The sequence below is a fragment of the Melospiza melodia genome, chromosome 7 (genome assembly GCF_035770615.1).
Source record: "Melospiza melodia melodia isolate bMelMel2 chromosome 7, bMelMel2.pri, whole genome shotgun sequence".
Lineage (NCBI taxonomy): Eukaryota > Metazoa > Chordata > Aves > Passeriformes > Passerellidae > Melospiza > Melospiza melodia.
In genome coordinates this window covers 26,515,763-26,536,465 of record NC_086200.1, presented here as the reverse complement: position 1 = coordinate 26,536,465, position 20,703 = coordinate 26,515,763, and the positions used below count along the sequence as shown (strand labels likewise).

At 66.6% G+C, this 20,703-nt stretch overlaps 1 protein-coding gene across 4 annotated transcripts in view; it reads left to right on the top strand.

Moving 5' to 3' along the window:
* NFIC (nuclear factor I C) overlaps positions 1-20,703 on the top strand; it is a 38,004-nt gene that overhangs the window by 15,059 nt on the left and 2,242 nt on the right. For 2 of the 4 annotated variants that reach the window (XM_063160819.1, XM_063160818.1), the window contains exons 2-10: positions 3,034-3,565; positions 13,670-13,741; positions 14,224-14,298; positions 14,438-14,561; positions 15,057-15,181; positions 16,815-16,943; positions 17,058-17,242; positions 18,591-18,750; positions 20,363-20,448. In XM_063160819.1, coding sequence (XP_063016889.1) covers positions 3,034-3,565; positions 13,670-13,741; positions 14,224-14,298; positions 14,438-14,561; positions 15,057-15,181; positions 16,815-16,943; positions 17,058-17,242; positions 18,591-18,750; positions 20,363-20,448 — 1,488 coding nt within the window. The remainder of the gene's footprint in view (positions 1-3,033; positions 3,566-13,669; positions 13,742-14,223; positions 14,299-14,437; positions 14,562-15,056; positions 15,182-16,814; positions 16,944-17,057; positions 17,243-18,590; positions 18,751-20,362; positions 20,449-20,703) is intronic. The other 2 variants (XM_063160820.1, XM_063160821.1) reach the window with 2 other exon arrangements.

The following is a 20,703-nucleotide window of genomic DNA, read 5'->3' as shown; positions in this document are numbered from 1 at the left end:
GGATGAGGCCCAAGCGCAGGCTCTGCTGCCAGATTCCCATCCGGAAATGCCCCGGGAGCAGCCTCGTCTGGGGTATTGCAGCACGTCTCTGCTTCCCAGCCCCGCAAAGGAAAAACAGCAGGAGAAACACTTAACCAGTCTTGTGCCGGCGCTCGGGCTGCTGGGCTGGGGGACACCTGTGGGGCCGCAGCTCTGGGTCCAGAGAGGGGCAGGCCCAGAGGTGGCGGGGTCTGTCCCATGAGGGAGGATCTGTGCCTGCAGGGACTTTTGGGGGTTAGCGGGGCTGTGCTGGGGGTTGGGGCTGGCAGTGACCGGTGTCGGTGCTGGGTTCAGGGACAGTGGGGTCTGCACTGGGATGTCTGTGCCAGCTCACAGCAGGGTCCGGGAATCTGGGACTGGGACGGACAGACAGACAGCGCATCCCTGCCTCTGCCTTCCCGAGTGTGAAGCCGGCCGGTGCCAGCGGGGATGGTGTGCCCGGCTGCGGGGCTCGCTGCCGCACGGTGCCCCCGTCCCTCAGCGTGTCCCCGCGGCCGCCGCCGTTCCCCTGGGCCTGTCCCGATGCCCCCCAGCCGCCCTCGCCTGCCCTGCTAAAGCCGCTTAGCGGCGGCATCGCGGCGCGGGTTAAGCCGGGCGGGAGGGAAAGTTGGCGAGGGGCTGATTGGCTTCGGGTGCAGCTCCCGGCCTGCCCTAATCCCGGCCAGGGCGGGGGGGCTGCCACGGCCTCGGGGGCACCGAGGGCTGCGGGGGTTCCTGCACGCAGAGGGGTTTTTGGAGGGTCTCAGCTGTGGCTCCAAGTGGGAACTGTGAATTCTCGGCACGGTGGCGGGGGAGGGCACAGAACGTGGGCAGAGCAGCCCCCGGCCCCCGCGGCACCCTCGGGTGCTGCCTCGCCCAGCCCAGCCCAGCCCGGATAACCTGGTTCCTGCCCCGCTCCCCTGCAGGGGTGGCGGTCCCCGAGCGGGACAGCAGCCATGGGGACAATGGCGCGGTGTCCCCGGGCCAGCCCCGCCGCCGGCTGCCTGGGGAGGGTGGCGGGGCCAGGGGATGGCAGCAATTTGTCGGCCTCGTCTGAATAACCGGCCACCAAGGAAGATCAGCCGCCCACCGCCCCGGCCAAGTATTGTTTTTGGAACTCACTGCTGCTTTTTTCGGCTCCTGTCTTACTTTTCTTTGACCTTCTTCCCTGATTTAAGACACATGCCCAGCCCTTGCCCAGCTGCACTGAATTAGCGGCTGCTGCTGGGGAGGGAAGAGGGAACCAGAGCCTGTGGTGGCCCCGGGAGCAGCCCGTGGGGACAGGTTCCCCAGGCAAGGAGGGGTTCCTCGGGCAGGATGAGTCCCCTGGGCAGGGTCCCCAGGGTTACGGTGGGTTTGCCTGCAGATTTGGGTCCCTGTGGAGCTCCCAGTGAGGGGACAGTCCCCTGTCCCTTGTTGGGCATGGCAGGGACACCTGTGGGGCCAGAGCTCTGGGTCCAGAGAGGGGCAGGCCCAGAAGTGGCAGGGTCTGTCCCATGAGGGAGGATCTGTGCGTGCAGGGACTTTGGGGTGTTAGTGGGGCTGTGCTGGGGGTTGGGGGCGCAGTTCCTGGTGTCTCTGCTGGGTTCAGGGACAGTGGGGTCTGCACTGGGATGTCTGTGCCAGCTCACAGCAGGGTCCGTGCAGGGGTCACTGGTTCAGGGGACACCCAGGGAGCCACGCTTGCTGTTGTCAGGGTTTGTGCTGGGGGAGCAGATTTAGGGTTAATGGGATCTGTGCTGGACTTGGGAACAAGTGGGAGTAGCAGGGTCTGCATGGGGCCAATCCTTGTCGGGAGCTGTTTCAGGGGACATTGTTCCCTCCAGGCAGGGTCACTCTGGGACACTGCTGCTTCAGCCAGGGAATGGCATCGCTGCTCTACGATGAGTGGGGCTGGGTCTGGAGTGCTCACCCCATCCCACAGCCACAGCTCTGTCCTTTCCTGTGGCCACCTCCTCACTTCAGAGCAGCACTTGCCCTTGGCACCCTCGCCAGGCATGACCCTGTGGCGTGGCAGTGGCAGTTGTCACCAGCCACCCCCCTTTCAGCAGGAATCCAGCTGAGCTCCTTCCTCCTCCTCCTCCTCCCCACAGTCATGAGGGACCCCAAGGGCCAAATCCTGCCCTTGGGGACCAGCTTGGTGCTGCCCTGGCTCCACACAGAGATGTCCAACCCTCTGCCTGCTGCTTTCCAAGCTGTGCTGCTCCTCACCAGGAAGGCTCCCAACACCTTTCCATCCCATGGTGGGGTTGTGGGCCCCCAGCCAGGAAGCACTGATTTTCCAAATTGGAAAAAAAAAAAATGGGATGCGGGAAGGAGGGGCCCGGGATGGGGATGCATTTTCCTTGTTTTCTTTTTGGGGCTGGACTCATCCAGCAGCGCTCACCAAATGGAAAAAGGCAGTCAGAGCACGTCTTGTGTGCCGGGCCAGGCGCCAGCCGCCGGGCTGGCTGCAACTGGGGCAAACTGGGGGAGTTTCTCACTGGTCCAGAGGGAGTGGAGAGGTCCAAGGCACCCAGAGCTCGAGTGGGAGCACCCGGAATGCTGCAGGCGTGGGGGAGCCGGCCCTGGGGTGTTGTGGTGTGGCAGCGCCTGACGCCCGCACAGCGGCTCCGCTGGGCACAGTGTCAGCTGGGACTCCAGGTGGGATTTCTGCACCTGGTGGGAGCAGATCCTGCAATGGGGAGAGGGTCTGGGAGCTGCTGAGGAGGCCAGCCTTGTGCAGGAGCCTGTCTCTGTGGCACTGGCTGCTGTACTGCCCAGCCACTCCCTGCAGGCTGTTGGCTCGGGAAAATTGCAGGTGGGATTTATGGAATGGGGATAACCTCGCCGGGCGGTGAGAGGATCCCTGACCCTGGTGGGCACGTGCCTCTGCCACAGCTTTTTCTTCTGGTTGCACTGGAATGCAGCGCAGTGGGAATGAGCCTGGCAGGTCCCCAGGGCTCCACAGCCACCTCGGGAGGGAGCTTGGAGGGACTCGGCCAGGAGTGACCCCCTGTCCCTCTGCTCCCACAGGATGAGTTCCACCCCTTCATCGAGGCGCTGCTCCCCCACGTCAGGGCCTTCGCCTACACCTGGTTCAACCTGCAGGCCCGCAAGCGCAAGTACTTCAAGAAGCACGAGAAGAGGATGACGAAGGATGAGGAGAGGGCGGTGAAGGACGAGCTGCTGAGCGAGAAGCCGGAGGTGAAGCAGAAATGGGCCTCGCGCCTCCTGGCCAAGCTGCGCAAGGACATCCGGCCCGAGTGCCGCGAGGACTTCGTGCTCTCCATCACGGGCAAGAAGCCCTCGTGCTGCGTCCTCTCCAACCCCGACCAGAAGGGCAAGATGCGCCGCATCGACTGCCTGCGGCAGGCGGACAAGGTGTGGCGGCTGGACCTGGTCATGGTCATCCTCTTCAAAGGGATCCCGCTGGAGAGCACCGACGGCGAGCGCCTGGTCAAGTCGGGCCAGTGCACCAACCCCATCCTCTGCGTCCAGCCCCACCACATCAGCGTCTCCGTCAAGGAGCTCGACCTCTACCTGGCCTACTTCGTCCGTGAGAGAGGTGGGTGCCGTGTGCCTGCAGGGCAGGGCCTGGCTGTGCTTCAGCTGTCCCTCCCCACCTGTCCCATCCCTGTCTCCAGCTGGGGACACCGCTCCCAAACACCCGTCCCATTGCAGACCTCGCACTGCTTCCCTCTCCAAACTGCCCCCCACCCTGGCGCCTCTCCCCCAGCCAGGGCTGCCCAGGAGCAGCACACAAAGGTGCCTGAGGATGCTGCTGCCTCTGGGCATTCCTAGCATGGAGTTTTGGGGGTTAAACCCAGAGCTAACCCCACACCCTGTGCCTAGCTGAGCGGAGTGGGTGGGCAGCGTGGGCAGGGAAGGGGCAGCCTGTTCCTGGTGCATCCCCAAGGGCTGGAGCTGGAGGAGGTCCAGCAGTGCCCATTTGCCGTGGACTACGGTGCCAACCCCTCGATGCCAGAGCAGGGACTGGGCAGCGAGGCTGGCTGGGGAGGGCACAGCAATAATGGTGGGGGCAGCTCCTGCTGTGGATACTGGTACCAGCCTGGGGGTGCCACAGACTTGCTGGGAGAACTGGCTGCTTTCATTGCAGCAAGGAGGGTCAAACCTGCTCTCAAAGGGGGAAATTGAGTCATGGAGTGCAGTGCAGGCAGCAGCTCTCTCTCTCAGTTCAGGTCCTTGAGCCATTGTTCTCTCCACCAGCTCACATCACCTGTGGGGATTTTACCTGGGCAGGTTTGTTGTCCCTGGCTGGTGACATGCTGGCACAGACACCCTGCCAGCAGCTGCCCCGCTCACCCTGCCATCCTCCAGCACCCCCAGGTGTGTGAGGGGCCAGGGGAGCTGCTGTGTGATCCCAGCTGAGGGCTGGGCTGTGGCACAGGGCTGGCTCACAGACAGGAGGGTCTGGGACTTGCAGCCCTAGGGGTGATCAAGGTTCTCGTGGCCACCTCTGGCCCGGCCAAGCTACCCAGGGGTGTGGGGGTGGCAGGATATTGGTCCCCTCCTGGCAGCACCTCCTGCCCATGCCCACAGCACCAGGTGATGTCCCCCAGCTCTGTGAGCTCACCCTCATCAGCACCACGGCAGGGGGAACGTGGGGCTGTGGCTCTTTGCCTGGTACTGGCCACAGCCCAGGGACAGACAGTGACACCACAGAGGCCACTGTGGTGCCAGCAGTGCCAGCAAATCAGGTGCCAGTGTTGTGAATCACGGTGGGCACACTCTCTGCCCAGCTATCCATGGGATATGCTGGGTGTCACTGGGGAAACTGAGGCAGGGCAGGCAAGTGACCTCCCCCACCACCCAGGGAAGGGGTTTGGCAGGACTGCCAGGCCCTCGTGGCTTTGGGGAAAGGTGGGGCACAGCCTCCAGCGGGGAATAGCCAGGGCCAGACCCTGCCCCAGGGCCCGGCTGGGACCCTGGGCTGGCGTGGGGCACATCCATGGTTGCAGCAGGACCTGCCTGCCCAGCCATGCCCCCGTGTGCCAGCACGTGCACTGCCAGGACCTGTGCCCACATGCGTGACTCGCCCGCTCCGTGGCACCAAGGGACCCAGCAGGGCACTGGGAAGGGTGGGTGCCCTGCTGGGAAGGGGGTCCCAGGGTGCAGGCTGGGACTGGGGGTGCCCTGTGTACCCAGACAGGAGTGGGGTGTGTGTGCTGGGCTGAGACGCAGCCGTGCTGGGCTGGGCTGGGCTGCTGCGGGCACCCTGCACCCTGTACCAGTGGGATGGGGCTGCTGGACTGGGGGCACGCTGTGCTGGCTCAGCTGGAGGTGCAGCGTCACACTGGGCTGGAGCACGCTGAACTGGGCTGAACTGGGAGCACCGTGATGCTGGACCGGGAGCCCTACAGTGGCCAAGCTGAAGGCAGGGAGCAGAACCCCCACAGCCTCTGCAGCGGGGTCCCCATTGCCGCCTGGCGTGCCTCGCTGGCCGTGCCGTGTCCGGCTGCTGTCCCCGGGAGGTGCTGTCCCCTCTCCCACCCCCGCCCCTCCAGCGGCGACCTTGACCCCGGTGTCTGGGTCCCCAGCAGCCGCAGTCACCTGACTGTCTAATTGGGAACACAGCGGCTGTAAATACTCCCTGATAAGGCCTGGCAGCCTCTCACTTTCACTGTTAAGGTCGCTCTGGCCCTGGTTAAGGGGGACCAGCACGGGCCAGGAGCAATAGCGTGGGACCCCTGGGGTGCTGCAGGGTGCTGGGTGCTCGGCATGGCCTGGCCCCAGCCCACAGTGGGCATGTTCTGTCAGGCTGTGGCCGATGGGAGGGGTTTCCGCCTCCCACCTTGGTGGGGAAACTGAGGCAGAACAGAAGCCACCACATCGATGGGACCGCGCATGGCATGGCCAGGCTGCTGACAGCACTCGAGGGGTGCTGGGGATCTCAGGGAGCTTCTCCCTGCCTGACATGCTGCCCTCCTGCTCCCTCCTACCTGCTCCTGCCCGGCACACTGCCCGTTCCTACCTGCCCCCTCCTGCCCGGTTCTGCCTCCTCCCTCCTTCCTGCCCCCTCCTGCCTGGTTCTGCATCTTCCCTCCTTCCTGCCCCCTCCTGCCCGGTTCTGCCTCCTCCCCGCTCCCTGTGCCTGCCCGCTCCTGCCCTCTCCTGCCTGCCCGCTCCCCCGCAGCATCCGCAGCCCCCCAGGCGGGGCTGGGAGGCTCCGTCCCGCTCAGAGCCCCCCCGGCCGGGCGCTCCGGGCTCCCCGCAGCGCCGTTATCAGCCCGAGCACGTGCGCCCGCGCTCCCCCGCCCCCGCCGCCCGGTTTTGCCGGTGTCAGCACAATTTCCCAGCCGCTGCTCTGGCAACGCCGGGGAGGGAGGGGGGGGATGGAGGAGCCCCCGGCCCTGCGCTCCCCACCCGCGGGCTGGGGCAGCCTTGGCAGGGGCTGAGCGCCCGGACGGCCCCCCCGGGCCCGTGGCAAAGGCGAGCTCTGCCCCTCGGCTCTTCCCCCTGTCCTCGGCTTTTCGTGCCCCCGGGTGGGCAAAGTGAGGCAGGAGCTGTGCCAGGCTGCGGGGAGGTCCCGTCCCAGCCCTGCTGGCCCCGGAGGTGGCCGTGGGGTGCAGGGAGTGCCGGGCGCTTGGGTCCTCCCAGAGCAGCACCGGCCCTGCTCCCATCCTGCACCCAGCCCTGCGACAGCACCCCCGGCACCTTTGGGGCAGGATGGGTCGGGATGGGTGCGGGAGGGGAGCAGGGCTGGGTGCACGATGCAGGATGGGAGCAGGGCTGGATGCAGGATCCAGGATGGGAGCAGGATGAGTGCGGGGCTGGGTGTAGGATGGGAGCAGGGCTGGGTGCAGGATGGGACCAGGATGGGTGCGGGAGGGGAGCAGGGCTGGATGCAGGATTTAGGATGGGAGCAGGGCTGGGTGCAGGATGGGAGCAGGGCTGGATGCAGGATGGGAGCAGGACGGGAGCAGGGCTGGATGCAGGATCCAGGATGGGAGCAGGATGAGTGCGGGGCTGGATGCAGGATGAGTGCAGGGTTTGATGAAGGCTCAGTGCAGGACAGGAGCAGGGCTGGGTGCAGGATGGGAGCAGGGCTGGATGCAGGACGGGAGCAGGATGGGAGCAGGGCTGGATGCAGGATGGGAGCAGGACGGGAGCAGGGCTGGATGCAGGACGGGAGCAGGATGGGAGCAGGGCTGGGTGCAGGGTGGGAGCAGGGCTGGGTGCAGGGTGGGAGCAGGGTTTGATGAAGGATGAGTGCAGGATGGGAGCAGGATGAGTGCAGGACGGGAGCAGGGCTGGGTGCAGGATGCAGGATGCAGGATGGGTGCGGGATGAGTGCGGGGCTGGGTGAGGGCTGGGCTGTGCACACCGCAGTGGGGGAGGGGACGGCGCTGCAGCCCAGAGCTGGGTGTGCGGCGGGGGGGGCGGGGGGGCTGGGGGAGCTCGGAGGTCGCCGGTGAAAGTCAAAAGCATTGCAGTAAAATGGTAATCAATCTCCCCAGCCGATGGTGCCAGGACCTTCGGAGCATTACGGAGAGATTCCTCCGAGCAGCTCCTGTCGGCAGCAGCCAGTCTGGGGGATGGGGGGCACAGTGCCCCCCTCCCTGCACCTCCCACCAGTGCCCCCCACCTCCACGGGCTCCCCTGCTGCGCCCTCACCACGCTGCCTCCATCCCTGCAGCCCCATCTATGCATCCTCGTATCCCCGTGCTGGAAGCCCCCATCCTTGGACCCCACTCCCTCCCAGCCAGGCTCCCAGAGCCGGGGAGAGGCAGAGCAGGGGCGGTGCTGGCCCCTCACACCCTCTGAGGCATTCTGCGCCCCCATGCTCAGGGGGCAGGGGGGGTTCCAGGCTCTGTCCTGCAGTGAGCTTTTCCCGGCAGCGCCCCCAGGCCGAGCGGGGTGGGAGCAGATGGGTGCCCAGGGCAAGCAGGCCGTGGGCCCCAGGGTGGCATCGAGCTCCTGGCAGCCCCGGCCGTGCCGCCGCCAGAGGACAGCACCTGGGGGGAGGCAGGGACCCCCGCGCTGTGCCAGCATCTGCGTCTCCCACCGCCTGGCAGCCCCTTATCTCCCCCCACCAGCCTCACCGCTGGGTGCGGCGCGAGGCAGATGGCACCAATCTGCCGGGGAGCCCGTGCCAGGGCTCTCGTCCCAGGCGCGCTGCGGCCGTGCCAGGCCGGCCGTGCCAAGCGTCTGCTCAGCCCCTCCAGATGGAGGGGCAGGCGTTTCCCCGGGCACCGCCGCTCCGCCAGCCCCCGCGCAAATATTTATCGCCAGGGTCACGAGAAGATTGATGGGGTTCACAATATTTGGGATCTGTCATTCGCAGAGCTGGGCACCGGTGGGCAGGCAGGCTGGAGAACCCCCCAGCACACAGATGAACGCGAGCAAAGCCTCCCCCTGTTCCCGGTATCCCTGCTCCCAGCCAAACAGCCAGGGAGGCCGGGGTTGAGGGGAACGGGGTAGGCAAGTCCAGGAGGAGACCCCCCGAGAAAGGGCACGAGGGTTTGAGACAGCGGAGAACCCGCAGGGGCTGCGTTCCTGCCCCACGGCTGCGGCAGCGGGATGGGAGGGGGCTCCCCAGGTGCCACCCCCGCCTTGTGCGGCGTCACTGCCCGAGGTGCCGCCGCTGCCGAGCGCGGCCCCGCTGCGAGCCCGGCGCTGGCACGGCCGGGCCGCTTTCCATGTGCTCGAGCTCTCCGGATCGATGTGCCGGCGACCTTGGGGAGGTCAGGGCTTCCCCGGCTCTCCCGCAGTGCGCCGAGCCGGCGGCGTGCCGGAGCCGGACGGCTTCCCCGCAGTGCCCGCTGCCAGCCCCGGCCTCGCGTCACCGCCGAGGCCCGGCAGCGTGAGCGGTGCCTGCCCGGGCCCTGGCACGGGGTGCCACGTCCTGTGCCGCCCGAGGGGACGAGGGGCCAGAGCGGTTCCGCGCACCGTTAGGCACCCGATGAATAAAAGATGAGCGAGCTCCTCTCACGAGCACCTGCCGTCCCCCGCCCTCGCCACCCGCCGTCCCCCCGCGCTGGCAAGCGCCGTGCCCTCCCCGGGGCCGCAGTTGCCATCCTGGCCGGGTGCCCGGCTTCGTGCTGCGCTGGCAAGGGACAGCTGGGGCGGCAGATGCCCACGGTGCTCCCTCCCGCCCGTGGCCGCGGGAGGGGGGGAACAGACGCCGGCAAGCCCCCTGTGTGCCCCTACACCCCCGATCAGGGTTGGCACTGCCAGCTGGGGCACGGGGACGGTCCCCTGTCACACCGGTCCCTGCACTGGGGTCTCGGCCAGTCCTGGGGAAGGGCTTGGAAACTGCTGCCTCAGCCCTGCGTCGTGGTGGTGCAGGGGCTGCTTTTGGGGGAGCATCGGAGGGGCCGTGCTGGGGGCACATCGGACGTGGGGGGGACGCTGGCTGTGCTGTGGGGCTCTGCCACGGGGCTGGAATTGCTGGGGCAGCAAGATAGTGGCAGCATATTTCCCTGTCCCTGTCCCTTTTCCTTTCCCTTTCTCTCCACCTTAATTTCTTCCTTCCTTTCTCCCTCCCTCCCTTCCTTTCTCTCCTTTCCCTCTCCCATCCGTCTGTCCTCTCTCCCACCCCCTCCCTGCAGCTGCGCCCCCAGGTACCCCCAGCCCAGGGCGCGGGGGCTGGATGCCAGCACCCCGCAGGGGAGAGTCCCGGGGAAGGGGGGGCTCAGCCTTCCCTTTGTCTGTCCCGCTCTCCCCATCCCTTTCCCCGCTGCCATCTGTCCCCGCTCGCCTCCGCGGACGCCGGCAGCCCTGGATGGAGCCCAGGCCTGGCAGGGCTGAGCGAGGGGGCGGCCGCGCCGCCCTCCTGGGGGGGTTCCCCCCGGCCGCTGCCATCTCCCCGTGCCGGCCGGGGTCGGCCGAGGACAAACGCGCTCGCTCCCAGCGCCGCTCGCTCGCAGCCGCCGGCCAACGTGCTCGCGCCTCCCAGGCTCCCGCCCGGGCCAGCTGGCCGCGGCCGGCGTACGTGGCAGCGGGGCGCGTCCGTCCCCCCCGCCGCCGCCCCGCCACCTCGGGGGATGCCTCCGGCCAGGACCTCCCCGGGGCTCCGCTCGGCAGGGGGAGGAGGCGCTGCCGCCCCCGCAGCGCTGGTGGCCGGGGCCCAGCGGAGCCGCCTCACCCCGCAGCGCCCCGGGCATGGCGGGGGGCGCGGCACGGAGCGGGAGGGGGTCCCGCGCCCCGGCGCGCCGGCCGGCCCGGCTCAGCCAGGATTTACCCGGCACACGCGGCGGTTCAGGGTATTATATAAAGGAGGTTACACAAGCAGGACTGTTCCGGGTTTATGTAAGGGCCACCCCAGCCTGGCGGCAGAGGGATGGACAGTGGGACGGGCAGCGGAACAGGCGGTGCCGCTCGGGCCTGGGGTCACTGCGAGACTGGGATGAGGAGTTCTGGGGGTCTGACAGGGCAGGGCCCCCAAATCACACCTTCCCCCAGCCTCGCTCACCCCAGCCCTTGCAGTGGGATCTGCCCCACGGCACATTGGCTCCCTCCGGTCTCCAGGGATCTTCCACCCTGCTCACGCTGTTCACTCCGGGCCTTACTGTCGCCGTGGGCAGCCGGAGGAGTGCAGTGATACCTGAGGAGGTGCTGGGGCGCTGTGGCACGGAACATGAGGCAGGGGGGCAGTTTACCCCCAGCCAGCCCCAAGGGAAACTGAGGCACGGGGCAGAAGCCTGCAGACAGCAGTGCTCAACTCTCTCCCATCCCCTGCCCTCGGCTGGCAGAGCTGGGGAAAAGGGGGAAGGCTGCTGCCCTCGATGTGGGGCCGGGACTGCTCCCACCGGCGCCAGCAGCTCCCCGAGCCCCCGGCATCCTCCAGCTCTGCGCCTGCGCCCGCGCCGCTGCCGGTAACACCGTGCCCTGTTACCGTCAGCGCTCGGGCACCGAGCCAGGGCTCTCCCGCAGCTGCGCCAGCCCCGGGGGGCACCCGGCCTGCAGTGACACCCCCCGGGGCCAGCCCTGCTGCCCGGGGGTCGTTCCCACGCGCTGAGACCGCGGGCGGGTGTCGCTTGGGGCCCGGGGGCACCGTGCCAGCCAGCGGGGCCGGGGTGCGGGATCCGTAATTCAATGGGTGGCACCGGGCCAGGCTGCCAGCGCGGCCCGGAGCCCAGGCAGCCCAGGCGCCCCCCCGGGCACACACTTGGCTATTTTTAAAAGAGATTGAATCGACCTGTTTGGGCACTGAGCACTCTGCCTCGCCGGAGACGACCCCGGCACTGAACCCCCTCCCCGCTGAGCTCCCCACAGTTTGGCAGCAGGACCACCCCCACCTCCATCCCCCATCCCGGCCTCCCGAAGGGGGAGTGGAGGGCGCAGGATCAACGAAGCAGCGGGGGCATGGGGGAGCTTTACAGGCTTCTTTCTCCTCTCTGGTGCAGTGGGGCCACTTGTTGGGCCCTGGGTTTGGAGTTTCCCCCAAACACCCCTTGTGGGGAGCGCGGCCCGTGAGCGCGGGGCTCCCTTCGCCATTTTAGCGCGCCAGCCGGCGCAGGCGGCCGTCACATGGCGGTGAGAGCAGCGCTTGGCCCGGCCGCCCCGCGCCGAGGAGGCAGCCAGAAATCTGCTGGCGAGCTCGCCCGCCCAGCCACGGGGAGCGCCGGGGGTGCCGAGCCCCGGCCCCCGCCTCGCATCCACCGCCTCCATCAGCCCGGACTGAGGGGGCAGCGAGGGGCCGGCCCTGCTCCCGGAGCTCCGAGCTCGGGACAGTCCCGGCTGCTGCTCGGGGGAGCCGAGTGCTCGGTTTGGGGGCAGCTCCCCAGGGTCCCTCAGCGGCAGGGGTCGGTGAGGGGCACTGCCAGTGCCGGGTCAGGGCGGTGCTGTGGGGTGGTGTGGGGGTCCAGGGCCGTGGGGCCCACCTGGGGAACCCAGGGCCTGTGATGCCCTCCCGAGTGCCCTGGGGGAACAGAGACCAGGCTGGGCTGGTTTGGCGTGGGCAGAGCTCCGTGTGGGCACCTCAGCACGAGTGGTGGGGGTCCCTGGGTGCTGCGTGGGCCCCTCAGAGGCACCAGGTGAGGGCACGGCCTGGGGAGGCACCCACAGGCCGAGCACCCCGGGCCAGGCAGGTGGGGCCATCGGGAGGCATCGGGGTCCCCGGGAGCCCTGAGGCCGCGCTGGGGGCTGTGGGGAGCCGGGCCGGCCTCAGGCTGTGACCGCCAGCCTCCGTCCCGCGCCTTGGCCGGGCTCCACGCTAACCACTTCCAGAGCTGCCGCCAGATTTGTTGTTTTTAGAGGCGAGGAGGGGCCGTGTCCGGCCACGCGGTGCCCGTGGATGCGCGGGGGGGTCCCCAGCCACTCCCCCGTACCCGCTGGTTTGTGCCCCGCTCGCTCCCACCACCCACACCCCGATACTTGGGCGTGCAGCCGCTTCAAAATGGGGGAATAGGGCTAGAAAAAGAGAAATGGAGGGAAGGGAAGAACCCTGCGCCCGTCTCCAGGGGGAGTTTCTGCTCCCTAAAATGGCTGCCTGGAGGGAGCCTGGGGTGCGGGCACGGGGGGGGCTGGTGGCGGTGTGCGGCATCAGGGCAGGATGCCATGGCGCTGCCAGCGTGGTGCCAGGCTGGCACGGGATGGCTGGAGGGGATGGCGGCAGCTGGGCAGGGAGACAAAATGGCTGATTTGGCAGCGGCCTTGAGCAGTCCCGGGGGTGTGGGCACAACGGGGTGTCAGGCTGGGAGGTGGCACAGTCCCACCGCCCCCATGGATAACCTGCCTGGTGGGCAGCACACAGGGGTGTCAGGGTGGAGGCTGGCATGGGGCCCACATTGATAACTTGCCCAGCCAGTCTGGGAGCCCCATGTGAGTGCTAGGGACTTGAGGGGAGAAAAAGGAGGAGAAAAGCAGGGAGAAAGGGAAAAATCCCAAGGCGGGCACATGTGCTGGCAGTTGCAGCTGCGTGGTTTTGTTGGTGTTTTTGGATTGTCTCAGCCCTTTCCTGACATCTGCCAAGGCTGCTAGAGAGAAATGCCGGAGGCCAAGGGGTGGGAGGAGGAGGAGGAGAATGGAGAAACCGGGAGAAGAAAGAGTATGGGGGAGAAATGCATGGCAAAAGTCATGGAGGGGCTTTGGGAGCAGCCAGGTGACGAAGGATGCTCCTGACTGCAGGGTCTGGGCTGTGCCATGCCGTGCCAGGGCTGCTGAGCTCAGCGTCTGAGCCAGGATATTTTTAGCAAAGAGGGAGCAGGGCTGGACAGGGCTCCAGGGGTCAGAGCAGGTGCTGTCCCAAGCCCTGCTGCCCTGCAGGAGCTGGGCAGAGGCAGAACAAGGTGCCACAGGTTGTGCCATGCTGCGGTGACACTGCCTGGTGGGGCAGCACTGGGTCACGGCTGTGGCTGGAGAGAGGAGAGGAGGCAAGAGCAGGGCCAGGGGAGCATCACCCATCCTTGCCCTGGGGTTCCCCTCCTGCGGGGGGCACTGCCCAGACCCTGCATGTGGGACTGTCCCTGCTCCTGTCGTTGGCAGGGAGGGCAAGGGGGGCTGGTTGGTGGCTGTTCCTCAGTGGCTGGGGACATGCCAGCTTGGTGATGGCCCTGCTGTGTGGTGAGAGCTGCTGGGCAGCCTGTGCCTCAGTTTCCCCCAGCAGGGCAACGGGAGGGCAGTCAGCTGGTGGCACCCCTGGCTCACACCAGCCTGGAGGCTGTCCCTGGCATGGGGGGCTCACCTTGGGCTTTGCCTCTTGCAGATGCAGAGCAGAGCAGCAGCCCCCGGACAGGCATTGGCTCGGACCAGGAGGACAGCAAACCCATCACGCTGGGTGAGTGCAGAGGGCAGCGCCTGGGAAAAGGACAAGGGACACCCCAGACTGTCCCCAGGGTCCCTGCCATGGCGGGGAGGGGGGGGGACACAATGACATATGGCCAAGCTGCCAGCCACTGCCTGGCCCCTGGAGTGAGCTGGGCATAGCCTTAGCCTTGTCCTACACCCAGCAGAGTCCCACAGAGGCCACAGCCCTTGGGGACAGCAGCTGCCATGGAGCGCCCATGGTGAGGGTGAAGCCTCAAGCCCTGCCAGCTCTCTTAGCCACAGGGAAAGAAACTGAGGCACCGAGCAGGTCCAGGGCATCTTCAGCAGACAGAACCAATTGGGGTGGTCTCTTGCTGGAGCAGGGAGTGGAGTGGAAGCTGAGGAGGGGGACAGATGGGATTTGGGGTGCCCTCAAGCATCGCTACAAGGCCATGCAGGGTGGCAGGGGTGGTCCTGTTGCCCCCTCAGCACCCCCTCCTCTCTCTCACACAGATTCAACAGACTTCCAGGAAAGCTTCGTCACCTCGGGGGTGTTCAGTGTCACCGAGCTCATCCAGGTGTCCCGAAGTGAGTGTGACTGTGATGCCACAGCCCAGCCCTTGGCTGCCTGGGCACAGCAGTGTCCCAACAGCCCCCCCACCCTACAATGGGCTGGGGCTCCCCTCCCCACCGAGCCCCAGTGACCCCCCTGCCTCTCTCCCTGCAGCGCCGGTGGTGACGGGCACAGGGCCAAACTTCTCCCTGGGGGAGCTGCAGGGCCACCTGGCCTATGACCTGAACCCCTCCAGCACCGGCATGAGGAGGACGCTGCCCAGCACCTCCTCCAGCGGGTAGGTGCCACCGGGGCTGTGCCACCACAGGGTGGTGCCAGGGCCAGCCCCAGCACGGCCATGGGGAAGGCAAGGGGCAGCCAGGTCCTGCCACGGGCTGGCACTGACCCATGACAAGCTGGGAGAGCTGGGGGTGTTCAGCCTGGAGAAAACTCCAGGGAGAGCTTAGAGCTTTTTCCAGTGCTTAAAGAGGCTCCAAGAGAGCTGGAGAGGAAGCTTGGACAAGGGATGGAGTGCCAGGACAAGGGGGAATGGCTTCCCACTGCCAGAGGGCAGGGCTAGATGGGTTCACTTCCCTGGGAGGGTAGGGAGGCCTTGGCAGCTGTGGCTGCCCCTGGATCCCTGGACGTGTCCCAGGTCAGATTGGACAGGGCTTGGAGCAGCCTGGGATAGTGGAAGGTGTCCCTGCTCATGGCAGGGGTGGAATGGGATGAGCTTTAAGGTTCTTTCCAACCCAAACCACTCCATGACTCTGTGACCCTTCCCTGTCCCCAGGAGCAAACGGCACAAGTCGGGGTCCATGGAGGATGACATTGACACCAGCCCTGGGGGCGAGTACTACACCTCCTCCAACTCCCCCACCAGCAGCAGCCGCAACTGGACAGAAGACATGGAAGGGGGTAGGTGCCAGCTCCTTACCAGTGCCCTTCCTGTGCCCTGGGGCCCCCATCCTGCTCCCAGCATTCTGCAAACCACTGCCAGAACCCCGTGTGACCATCTGGGCCCTGTCTGTGCCCCAGTGTCCCTATGGGCCTTAAGGTCAGGACACACCATGAGGGCTGCAGTGCCACCCTCAAATCCCCCAGAACATTCCTGCTGCTTTTCCATGGGGTCTGTGGGGTTGCTGTCAAGCCCCCCTGATTTAGGCACAGGCTTTCCATAGGTGCCCAGGTGTGTCTGTGCCCCCCCACTTTGGGCAGGGCTCTGTGGGGACTGTGGTGTTGCTACAGGGATCCCTGTTTTAACATGGGTTCTCTGTGTAGGGCCAACCCAGCCTCCAGCCCCATGGCTGGTCTGGCAGCCCCACACCAGCCTCTCCCAGCCCCAGGTCGGCTCCCCCAGCCCCACATCACTGTGGACAGCTTTCTGGCTTGGCGGTTTTTTTCCCTTTCCTGTCTAGACAAGCCCCAATTAGCTGTTCATTAAGAAAGGGGGGGGCTGGGCTAATTAAAGTGATGCTGCAGGGCTGGCACAGCAGCTCCCACACCCCGAGGTGCAGGCAAAGAAGCTGCTCCTCTTCCTCCTCTCTTGGCTCTTCTCCTGCCTCCCCCAGCAGCGGGGTGGGCTCCACAGCAGCCCCCCAGCCCTGCCAGAGCCTGGGGGTGCCTGGCTGGAGGGCTGGAGGCACCAATCCTGTTGGAAGGAGGTTTAGGGGATGCAGGTCCAGCCCCCAAACTATGTCCTATGTGTGCAGGGACTGTACCCCATCCTGCCCCGTGGGGCTGGTGCAGGGGGGTTCCTGGGGAAGGTGCAGCCCCCTCCCCAAAATGGTGCATGGAGGCAGGAGGGAGCTGTGCCAGGGCATCTGTGGCCTGACCCGGGCAGGGGTGAGGGTGGCTGGCAGGGGGGGCTCAGCCCTGGCGGCGGGGAGGGGGCTTGGCAATCCTGTACGGGATGTTCTGGGAAATCCTCCTAACGCCCGACTGAGAAAGGGCTAAACCCATTACCAGGCCCGGGCCAAATGGCCAGAGCTAAAGCCACGGAGGCAGGGGATTAACATGCTGCCAACCCCCCTGCTCAGCTCCGTGCCCTGGGGTGGCCTCAGGGACCTGGGCAGCCACTGCTGCCAGGGGGCTCTGGGGTGGTCACCCCCATGCTGGCACCTCTCTGCCTCCCCTGGAGCTCCTGTAGCCCCCAGCCCCATGTGCCAGGGGAGGTGGGTGCCATGCGGGGGCTGCAGGGTCATGCGTGAGGGCACCCATTTCTGCCACCAGGGTGGGACACACATGCACAGAGCTGTGTGCACGCACATACACACACCTGCAGGAGCACACACCTGAGTACACACACAGGTACGGAGCTGTGCTGGTACCTACACACATGCACACTCATTCATGCACACAGGTGTGCCCCCAGAGGTGCCCACCCTCCTGCCAGCACACACACACGCTCACACCATCACCCTCCCCATGCCCACCCTGACCCTGGCGTGCCCCCTGCCCCCAGAATGAGCTCCCCCAACACTGCACAGAGATGGCAGCAGCCATGGGATTTGGGGATTTGGGGTCCTGATGTTGCACCTGCTTTCCCCAGGCATCTCCCCCACTGTGAAGAAGACAGAGATGGACAAGTCCCCCTTCAACAGCCCATCACCCCAGGACTCCTCGCCCCGGCTGAGCAGCTTCACACAGCACCACCGTCCCGTCATCGCTGTGCACAGTGGTGAGCATCCTGCCAGGGACACCGAGGCACAGAGAGGGCGCTGAGGGGTCGGGGGGCTGGGGCAGCCACTAGCCAGTGACACAGCTGCGTGTCCCCTCTTGCTGTCGCCCGCAGGTATTGCCCGAAGCCCGCACCCATCGTCTGCGCTGCATTTCCCCACCACCTCCATCCTTCCCCAGACGGCCTCCACCTACTTCCCGCACACGGCCATCCGGTACCCGCCTCATCTCAACCCGCAGGACCCGCTCAAAGATCTCGTCTCGCTGGCCTGCGACCCGTCCAACCAGCAGCCCGGACCGGTAAGGACGCGGCCTTGTCCGTGGGCACCGGGGGCTGCTGCCAGCCGGGCTGCCCGACGAGAGTCCCCTGCACCGGCGCCGCCGCTGTCACCTCTGCCGCCGCACGGGGGGGTCGGGGTGTGCCGGTGGCCCCGGCTGTTCTGTGGGGCTGAGCTCCAGCCGTGCCGTGCGTTGGTTCGGGAGCGCTGCCGCGCCCGCTCTGTGTTGGCGCCTCGCGTGTGCGGCGATGGAGGTGCTGTGCCCCTGCCCAGCACGGGGCACCGCGGGTGTTGGGGTGCTCTGGGGCTGAGCCGTCAGCCGGTGTTGGGGTGTTGGGGGGAGCAAGGTGTGTGCCAGGGGTGTGTGACCATCTCCCGGAGTCACCGTCTGCCGGCGTGTCCTGGAGAGTGATGGGCTTGACGTGCCCCATCCACCTGCAGAGCCCATGGGTGACTTGTCAGCTCCTCTGGAGCTGTACCCATGTCCCCAGTGTTCCCACAGGGGTGGCAGAGCCACACTGTGCTGCTGTGGGCCTTCCCTTGCCACAGTGTCCTGCACTCCCGTGCACCCAGTGCACCCCACAGACATGGGACCCCACACACCCACACTGCCATCACCCCACAGCCCACGCTTCCATCACCAAACAGCCTCTGTAACCAACACCGTGCACAACACAGCACCCAGTGAGTGCAGCACCCAAACCATCACCCCATACACCCAGACCCCCCAGCACACAACACACCCCTCACCCCAGCACCCACACACCCCATGAAGGGCACCCTTCATACCCAAAGCCAGAGCCTGGGGGTGTTCCTGCTCCCATACTGTCCTGTGTCCCCCTTTGTCCTCCCAGATGCAGAGTTCTTGGGGAGCCCCACTTGCCTGTTTCCCCTCTCCAGCAGGGGCTGATGGCAGGGTGAGGGGCATGGCCACTGTTCCCCTGTGCAGTGGCTCCGTGCTGGGCTGTTGGACACCAGATCAGGAGCAGCCCACGGCCAGGTTGGGCACGGAGCACTGGTGCAGGAGCCTTTGGAGGCTCTGGGTGCCCCTACCCCTCCGAGGAGTGCTTCAGAGACCCCCCCCCCGTCACTGTAGAGAGGGGTCCCAGCTGCAGCGTGCGCCACTCTGGGCCATGACCCCACGGAGCATGGCCCCCACAGCCCCCAAACCCCTCCTGTCCCGCCGTCATTTCCTGCCTGCTGCCAGCGCCGACCGTTCAGGGCTGCTCTGAGACCCACCAAACTCATGTGTGCAGTGAGGGACACCCCGTGCCTGTGCCGGGGCTGTCCCCGGGGCTCCCCGGCCGTGCTGCTGTGCGCGTGCATCCTAATGGCTTGTGCTGTTTGTTTTTTGTCTGTGTTGTCCCCAGTTAAATGGAAGTGGTCAAGTGAAAGTGCCCAGCCACTACCTGCCCACGCAGATGCTGGCGCCGCCACCTCCCCCCGGCATGCCCCGCTTGGCCGTCTCTCCTGACACCAAATCCACCACGACAACTTCCGAGGGAGGGACGACCTCGCCGACATCACCCAGTAAGCACCCGCGGCGCCCCCCTGCTCCCCGGCCCGGCTGGCCCCTCCTCTCACAGCCCCCCAGGGTGTCCCCCTGTCCCGGGCTGGGGGGATGTTGGCGGAGGTGGCCTCCCCGCGGCCGGGGAGAGGGCGGCGGCCGGCACGCCATGAGTTTGCTGGGTCTCAGGCAGGTCGGAGCGGACAGGGCTTGGGCCGGTGGCCGCCGCGGCCGCTGAGCCAAGGGGTTGTGTGCTGGTCCCGGGGACCAGCTCGAGCCCCTTGTCCCTCTGAGCATGAGTGGAACCGTGGCAGGGCTCTCCAAAGCGGTGTCCTGCCCAGACCCTCCGTGTGGGCAGTGCTGTGGGGGAGGCCATGGTCTCTCCGTGTCTGTTTGTCCCACCGTGGTGGTGGCTGTGCTGCCGGGAGCGGGGAGCAGCTGGCACGCGGGTGGCACTGGGACTAAGGACAGTGAGCCTGGTGCGTGGTGTGGGCTGTTGGACTCTTGCTGCCAGGGGGGTCCTTGGCACCGGGGATTCTGCTCTGGCTGGGGATGTGAGGCGGCACCAGAGCAGGGACTGTGTGAGGTGGTGCCAGAGCAGGGACTGTGTGAGGTGGCACCAGAGCAGGGACTGTGTGTGGGTCCCCAGAGCTCTTTGCAGGTGGCACCTGGGGGTTTGTCAGCATGGTGGCTGACAAATTCCTTGGCCTCCCCTCCACCTCAGGGGCCGTAAGTGCCTTGGCCAGGAGGGCTTTGGGTGCTGGGCCCAACAGCCAGAGGGGAGTTGGTGTCACTCCAGCCTGGCATGGGGGTGTGTGCTGCAGTGGTGGGACACTGTGCCGTCGCCACATTCTGTGAGGGGGTTGTTCCTGTTCCCATCCTGCTGTACCCATGGGACATGGCACCCCACGTGGCTGCTGTGTCCCCACACAGTCAAGCCTTGCCTGATGGAGCCATTGTCCCTGGGTAATGGGCCATGGCTGATTGCCAGCAGCTGGTCAGCAGGTGTGGAGATCCCATGGCACGGAGAAGCCAAAGCCTGGACAATCTGGAGGGAACAGCATGGGATGACCTGGCTGATTATGGGGTCACAGCCTTGGGGAGGGGCAGAGGAGTGCAAGTTCCTGCAGGCTCAGGGCAGGATGCGTTAGGAGGACACTGGCTGTCCCCAAATCCCCCATTCCCCTTGGCAGCACTCTGCTTCCAGCAGGACTGAGCCCAGAGGCTCAGCAGGGCTGCAGGTCCCGCTGCTGGATCCCCAGCTGAGGGATGGAGGTGGCAGCAGGGTGACGTGGCCAAGTGGAACTGGACACTGCCGTTGTTCTCCCCGTGGCAGCTCAGCTCTGGGAGCCGCAGCGCGGGCACAGCCAGGGCACCATCTGCGCCTGCCCCCCGGGGCACCTCGCCCCTCCAGCCTCAGGGTGGCACCGTCCGAGCACAGCACCCCTGGGTGCAGCACCCTGGGCTCCAGCCGCCTGCCAGCAGGTCACAGCCAGGGACGTTGCCTGGTTGCCAGCACCGGGTGCCAGGGAGCTCCGTCCCAGCAGTGCCAGGGAGAGGGCCGGGCCTGGCCCCTGGGGGGACAATGGCAGTGCCACCCACAGCCCCGTTAATGAGCTCTCGTTTGTTCCCCAGCCTACTCTGCACCAGGCACGCCCCCTGCGAACCGTTCCTTCGTGGGATTAGGACCAAGGGATCCTGGGAGTATCTATCAGGCACAGGTGAGAGCGGGGATGCTGCTGGGGGGACCCTCCTGCCCTCGCCCCGGGCACCCTCGCCATGGCATCACCGTGGGCATGGCCAGTGCTGGCATTGCCATTGTGGCTGTCGCTGACGTGACATCGCTGATGTGGGCGCCCCTGCCGTGGCATCACTGCCGTGGCATCGCTGCTGAGGGCATTGCCACCATGGCATCACTGCCATGGGCCTTGCCACCACAGCATCACCACCGTGGCATTGCTGCCATGTTTGTTGCT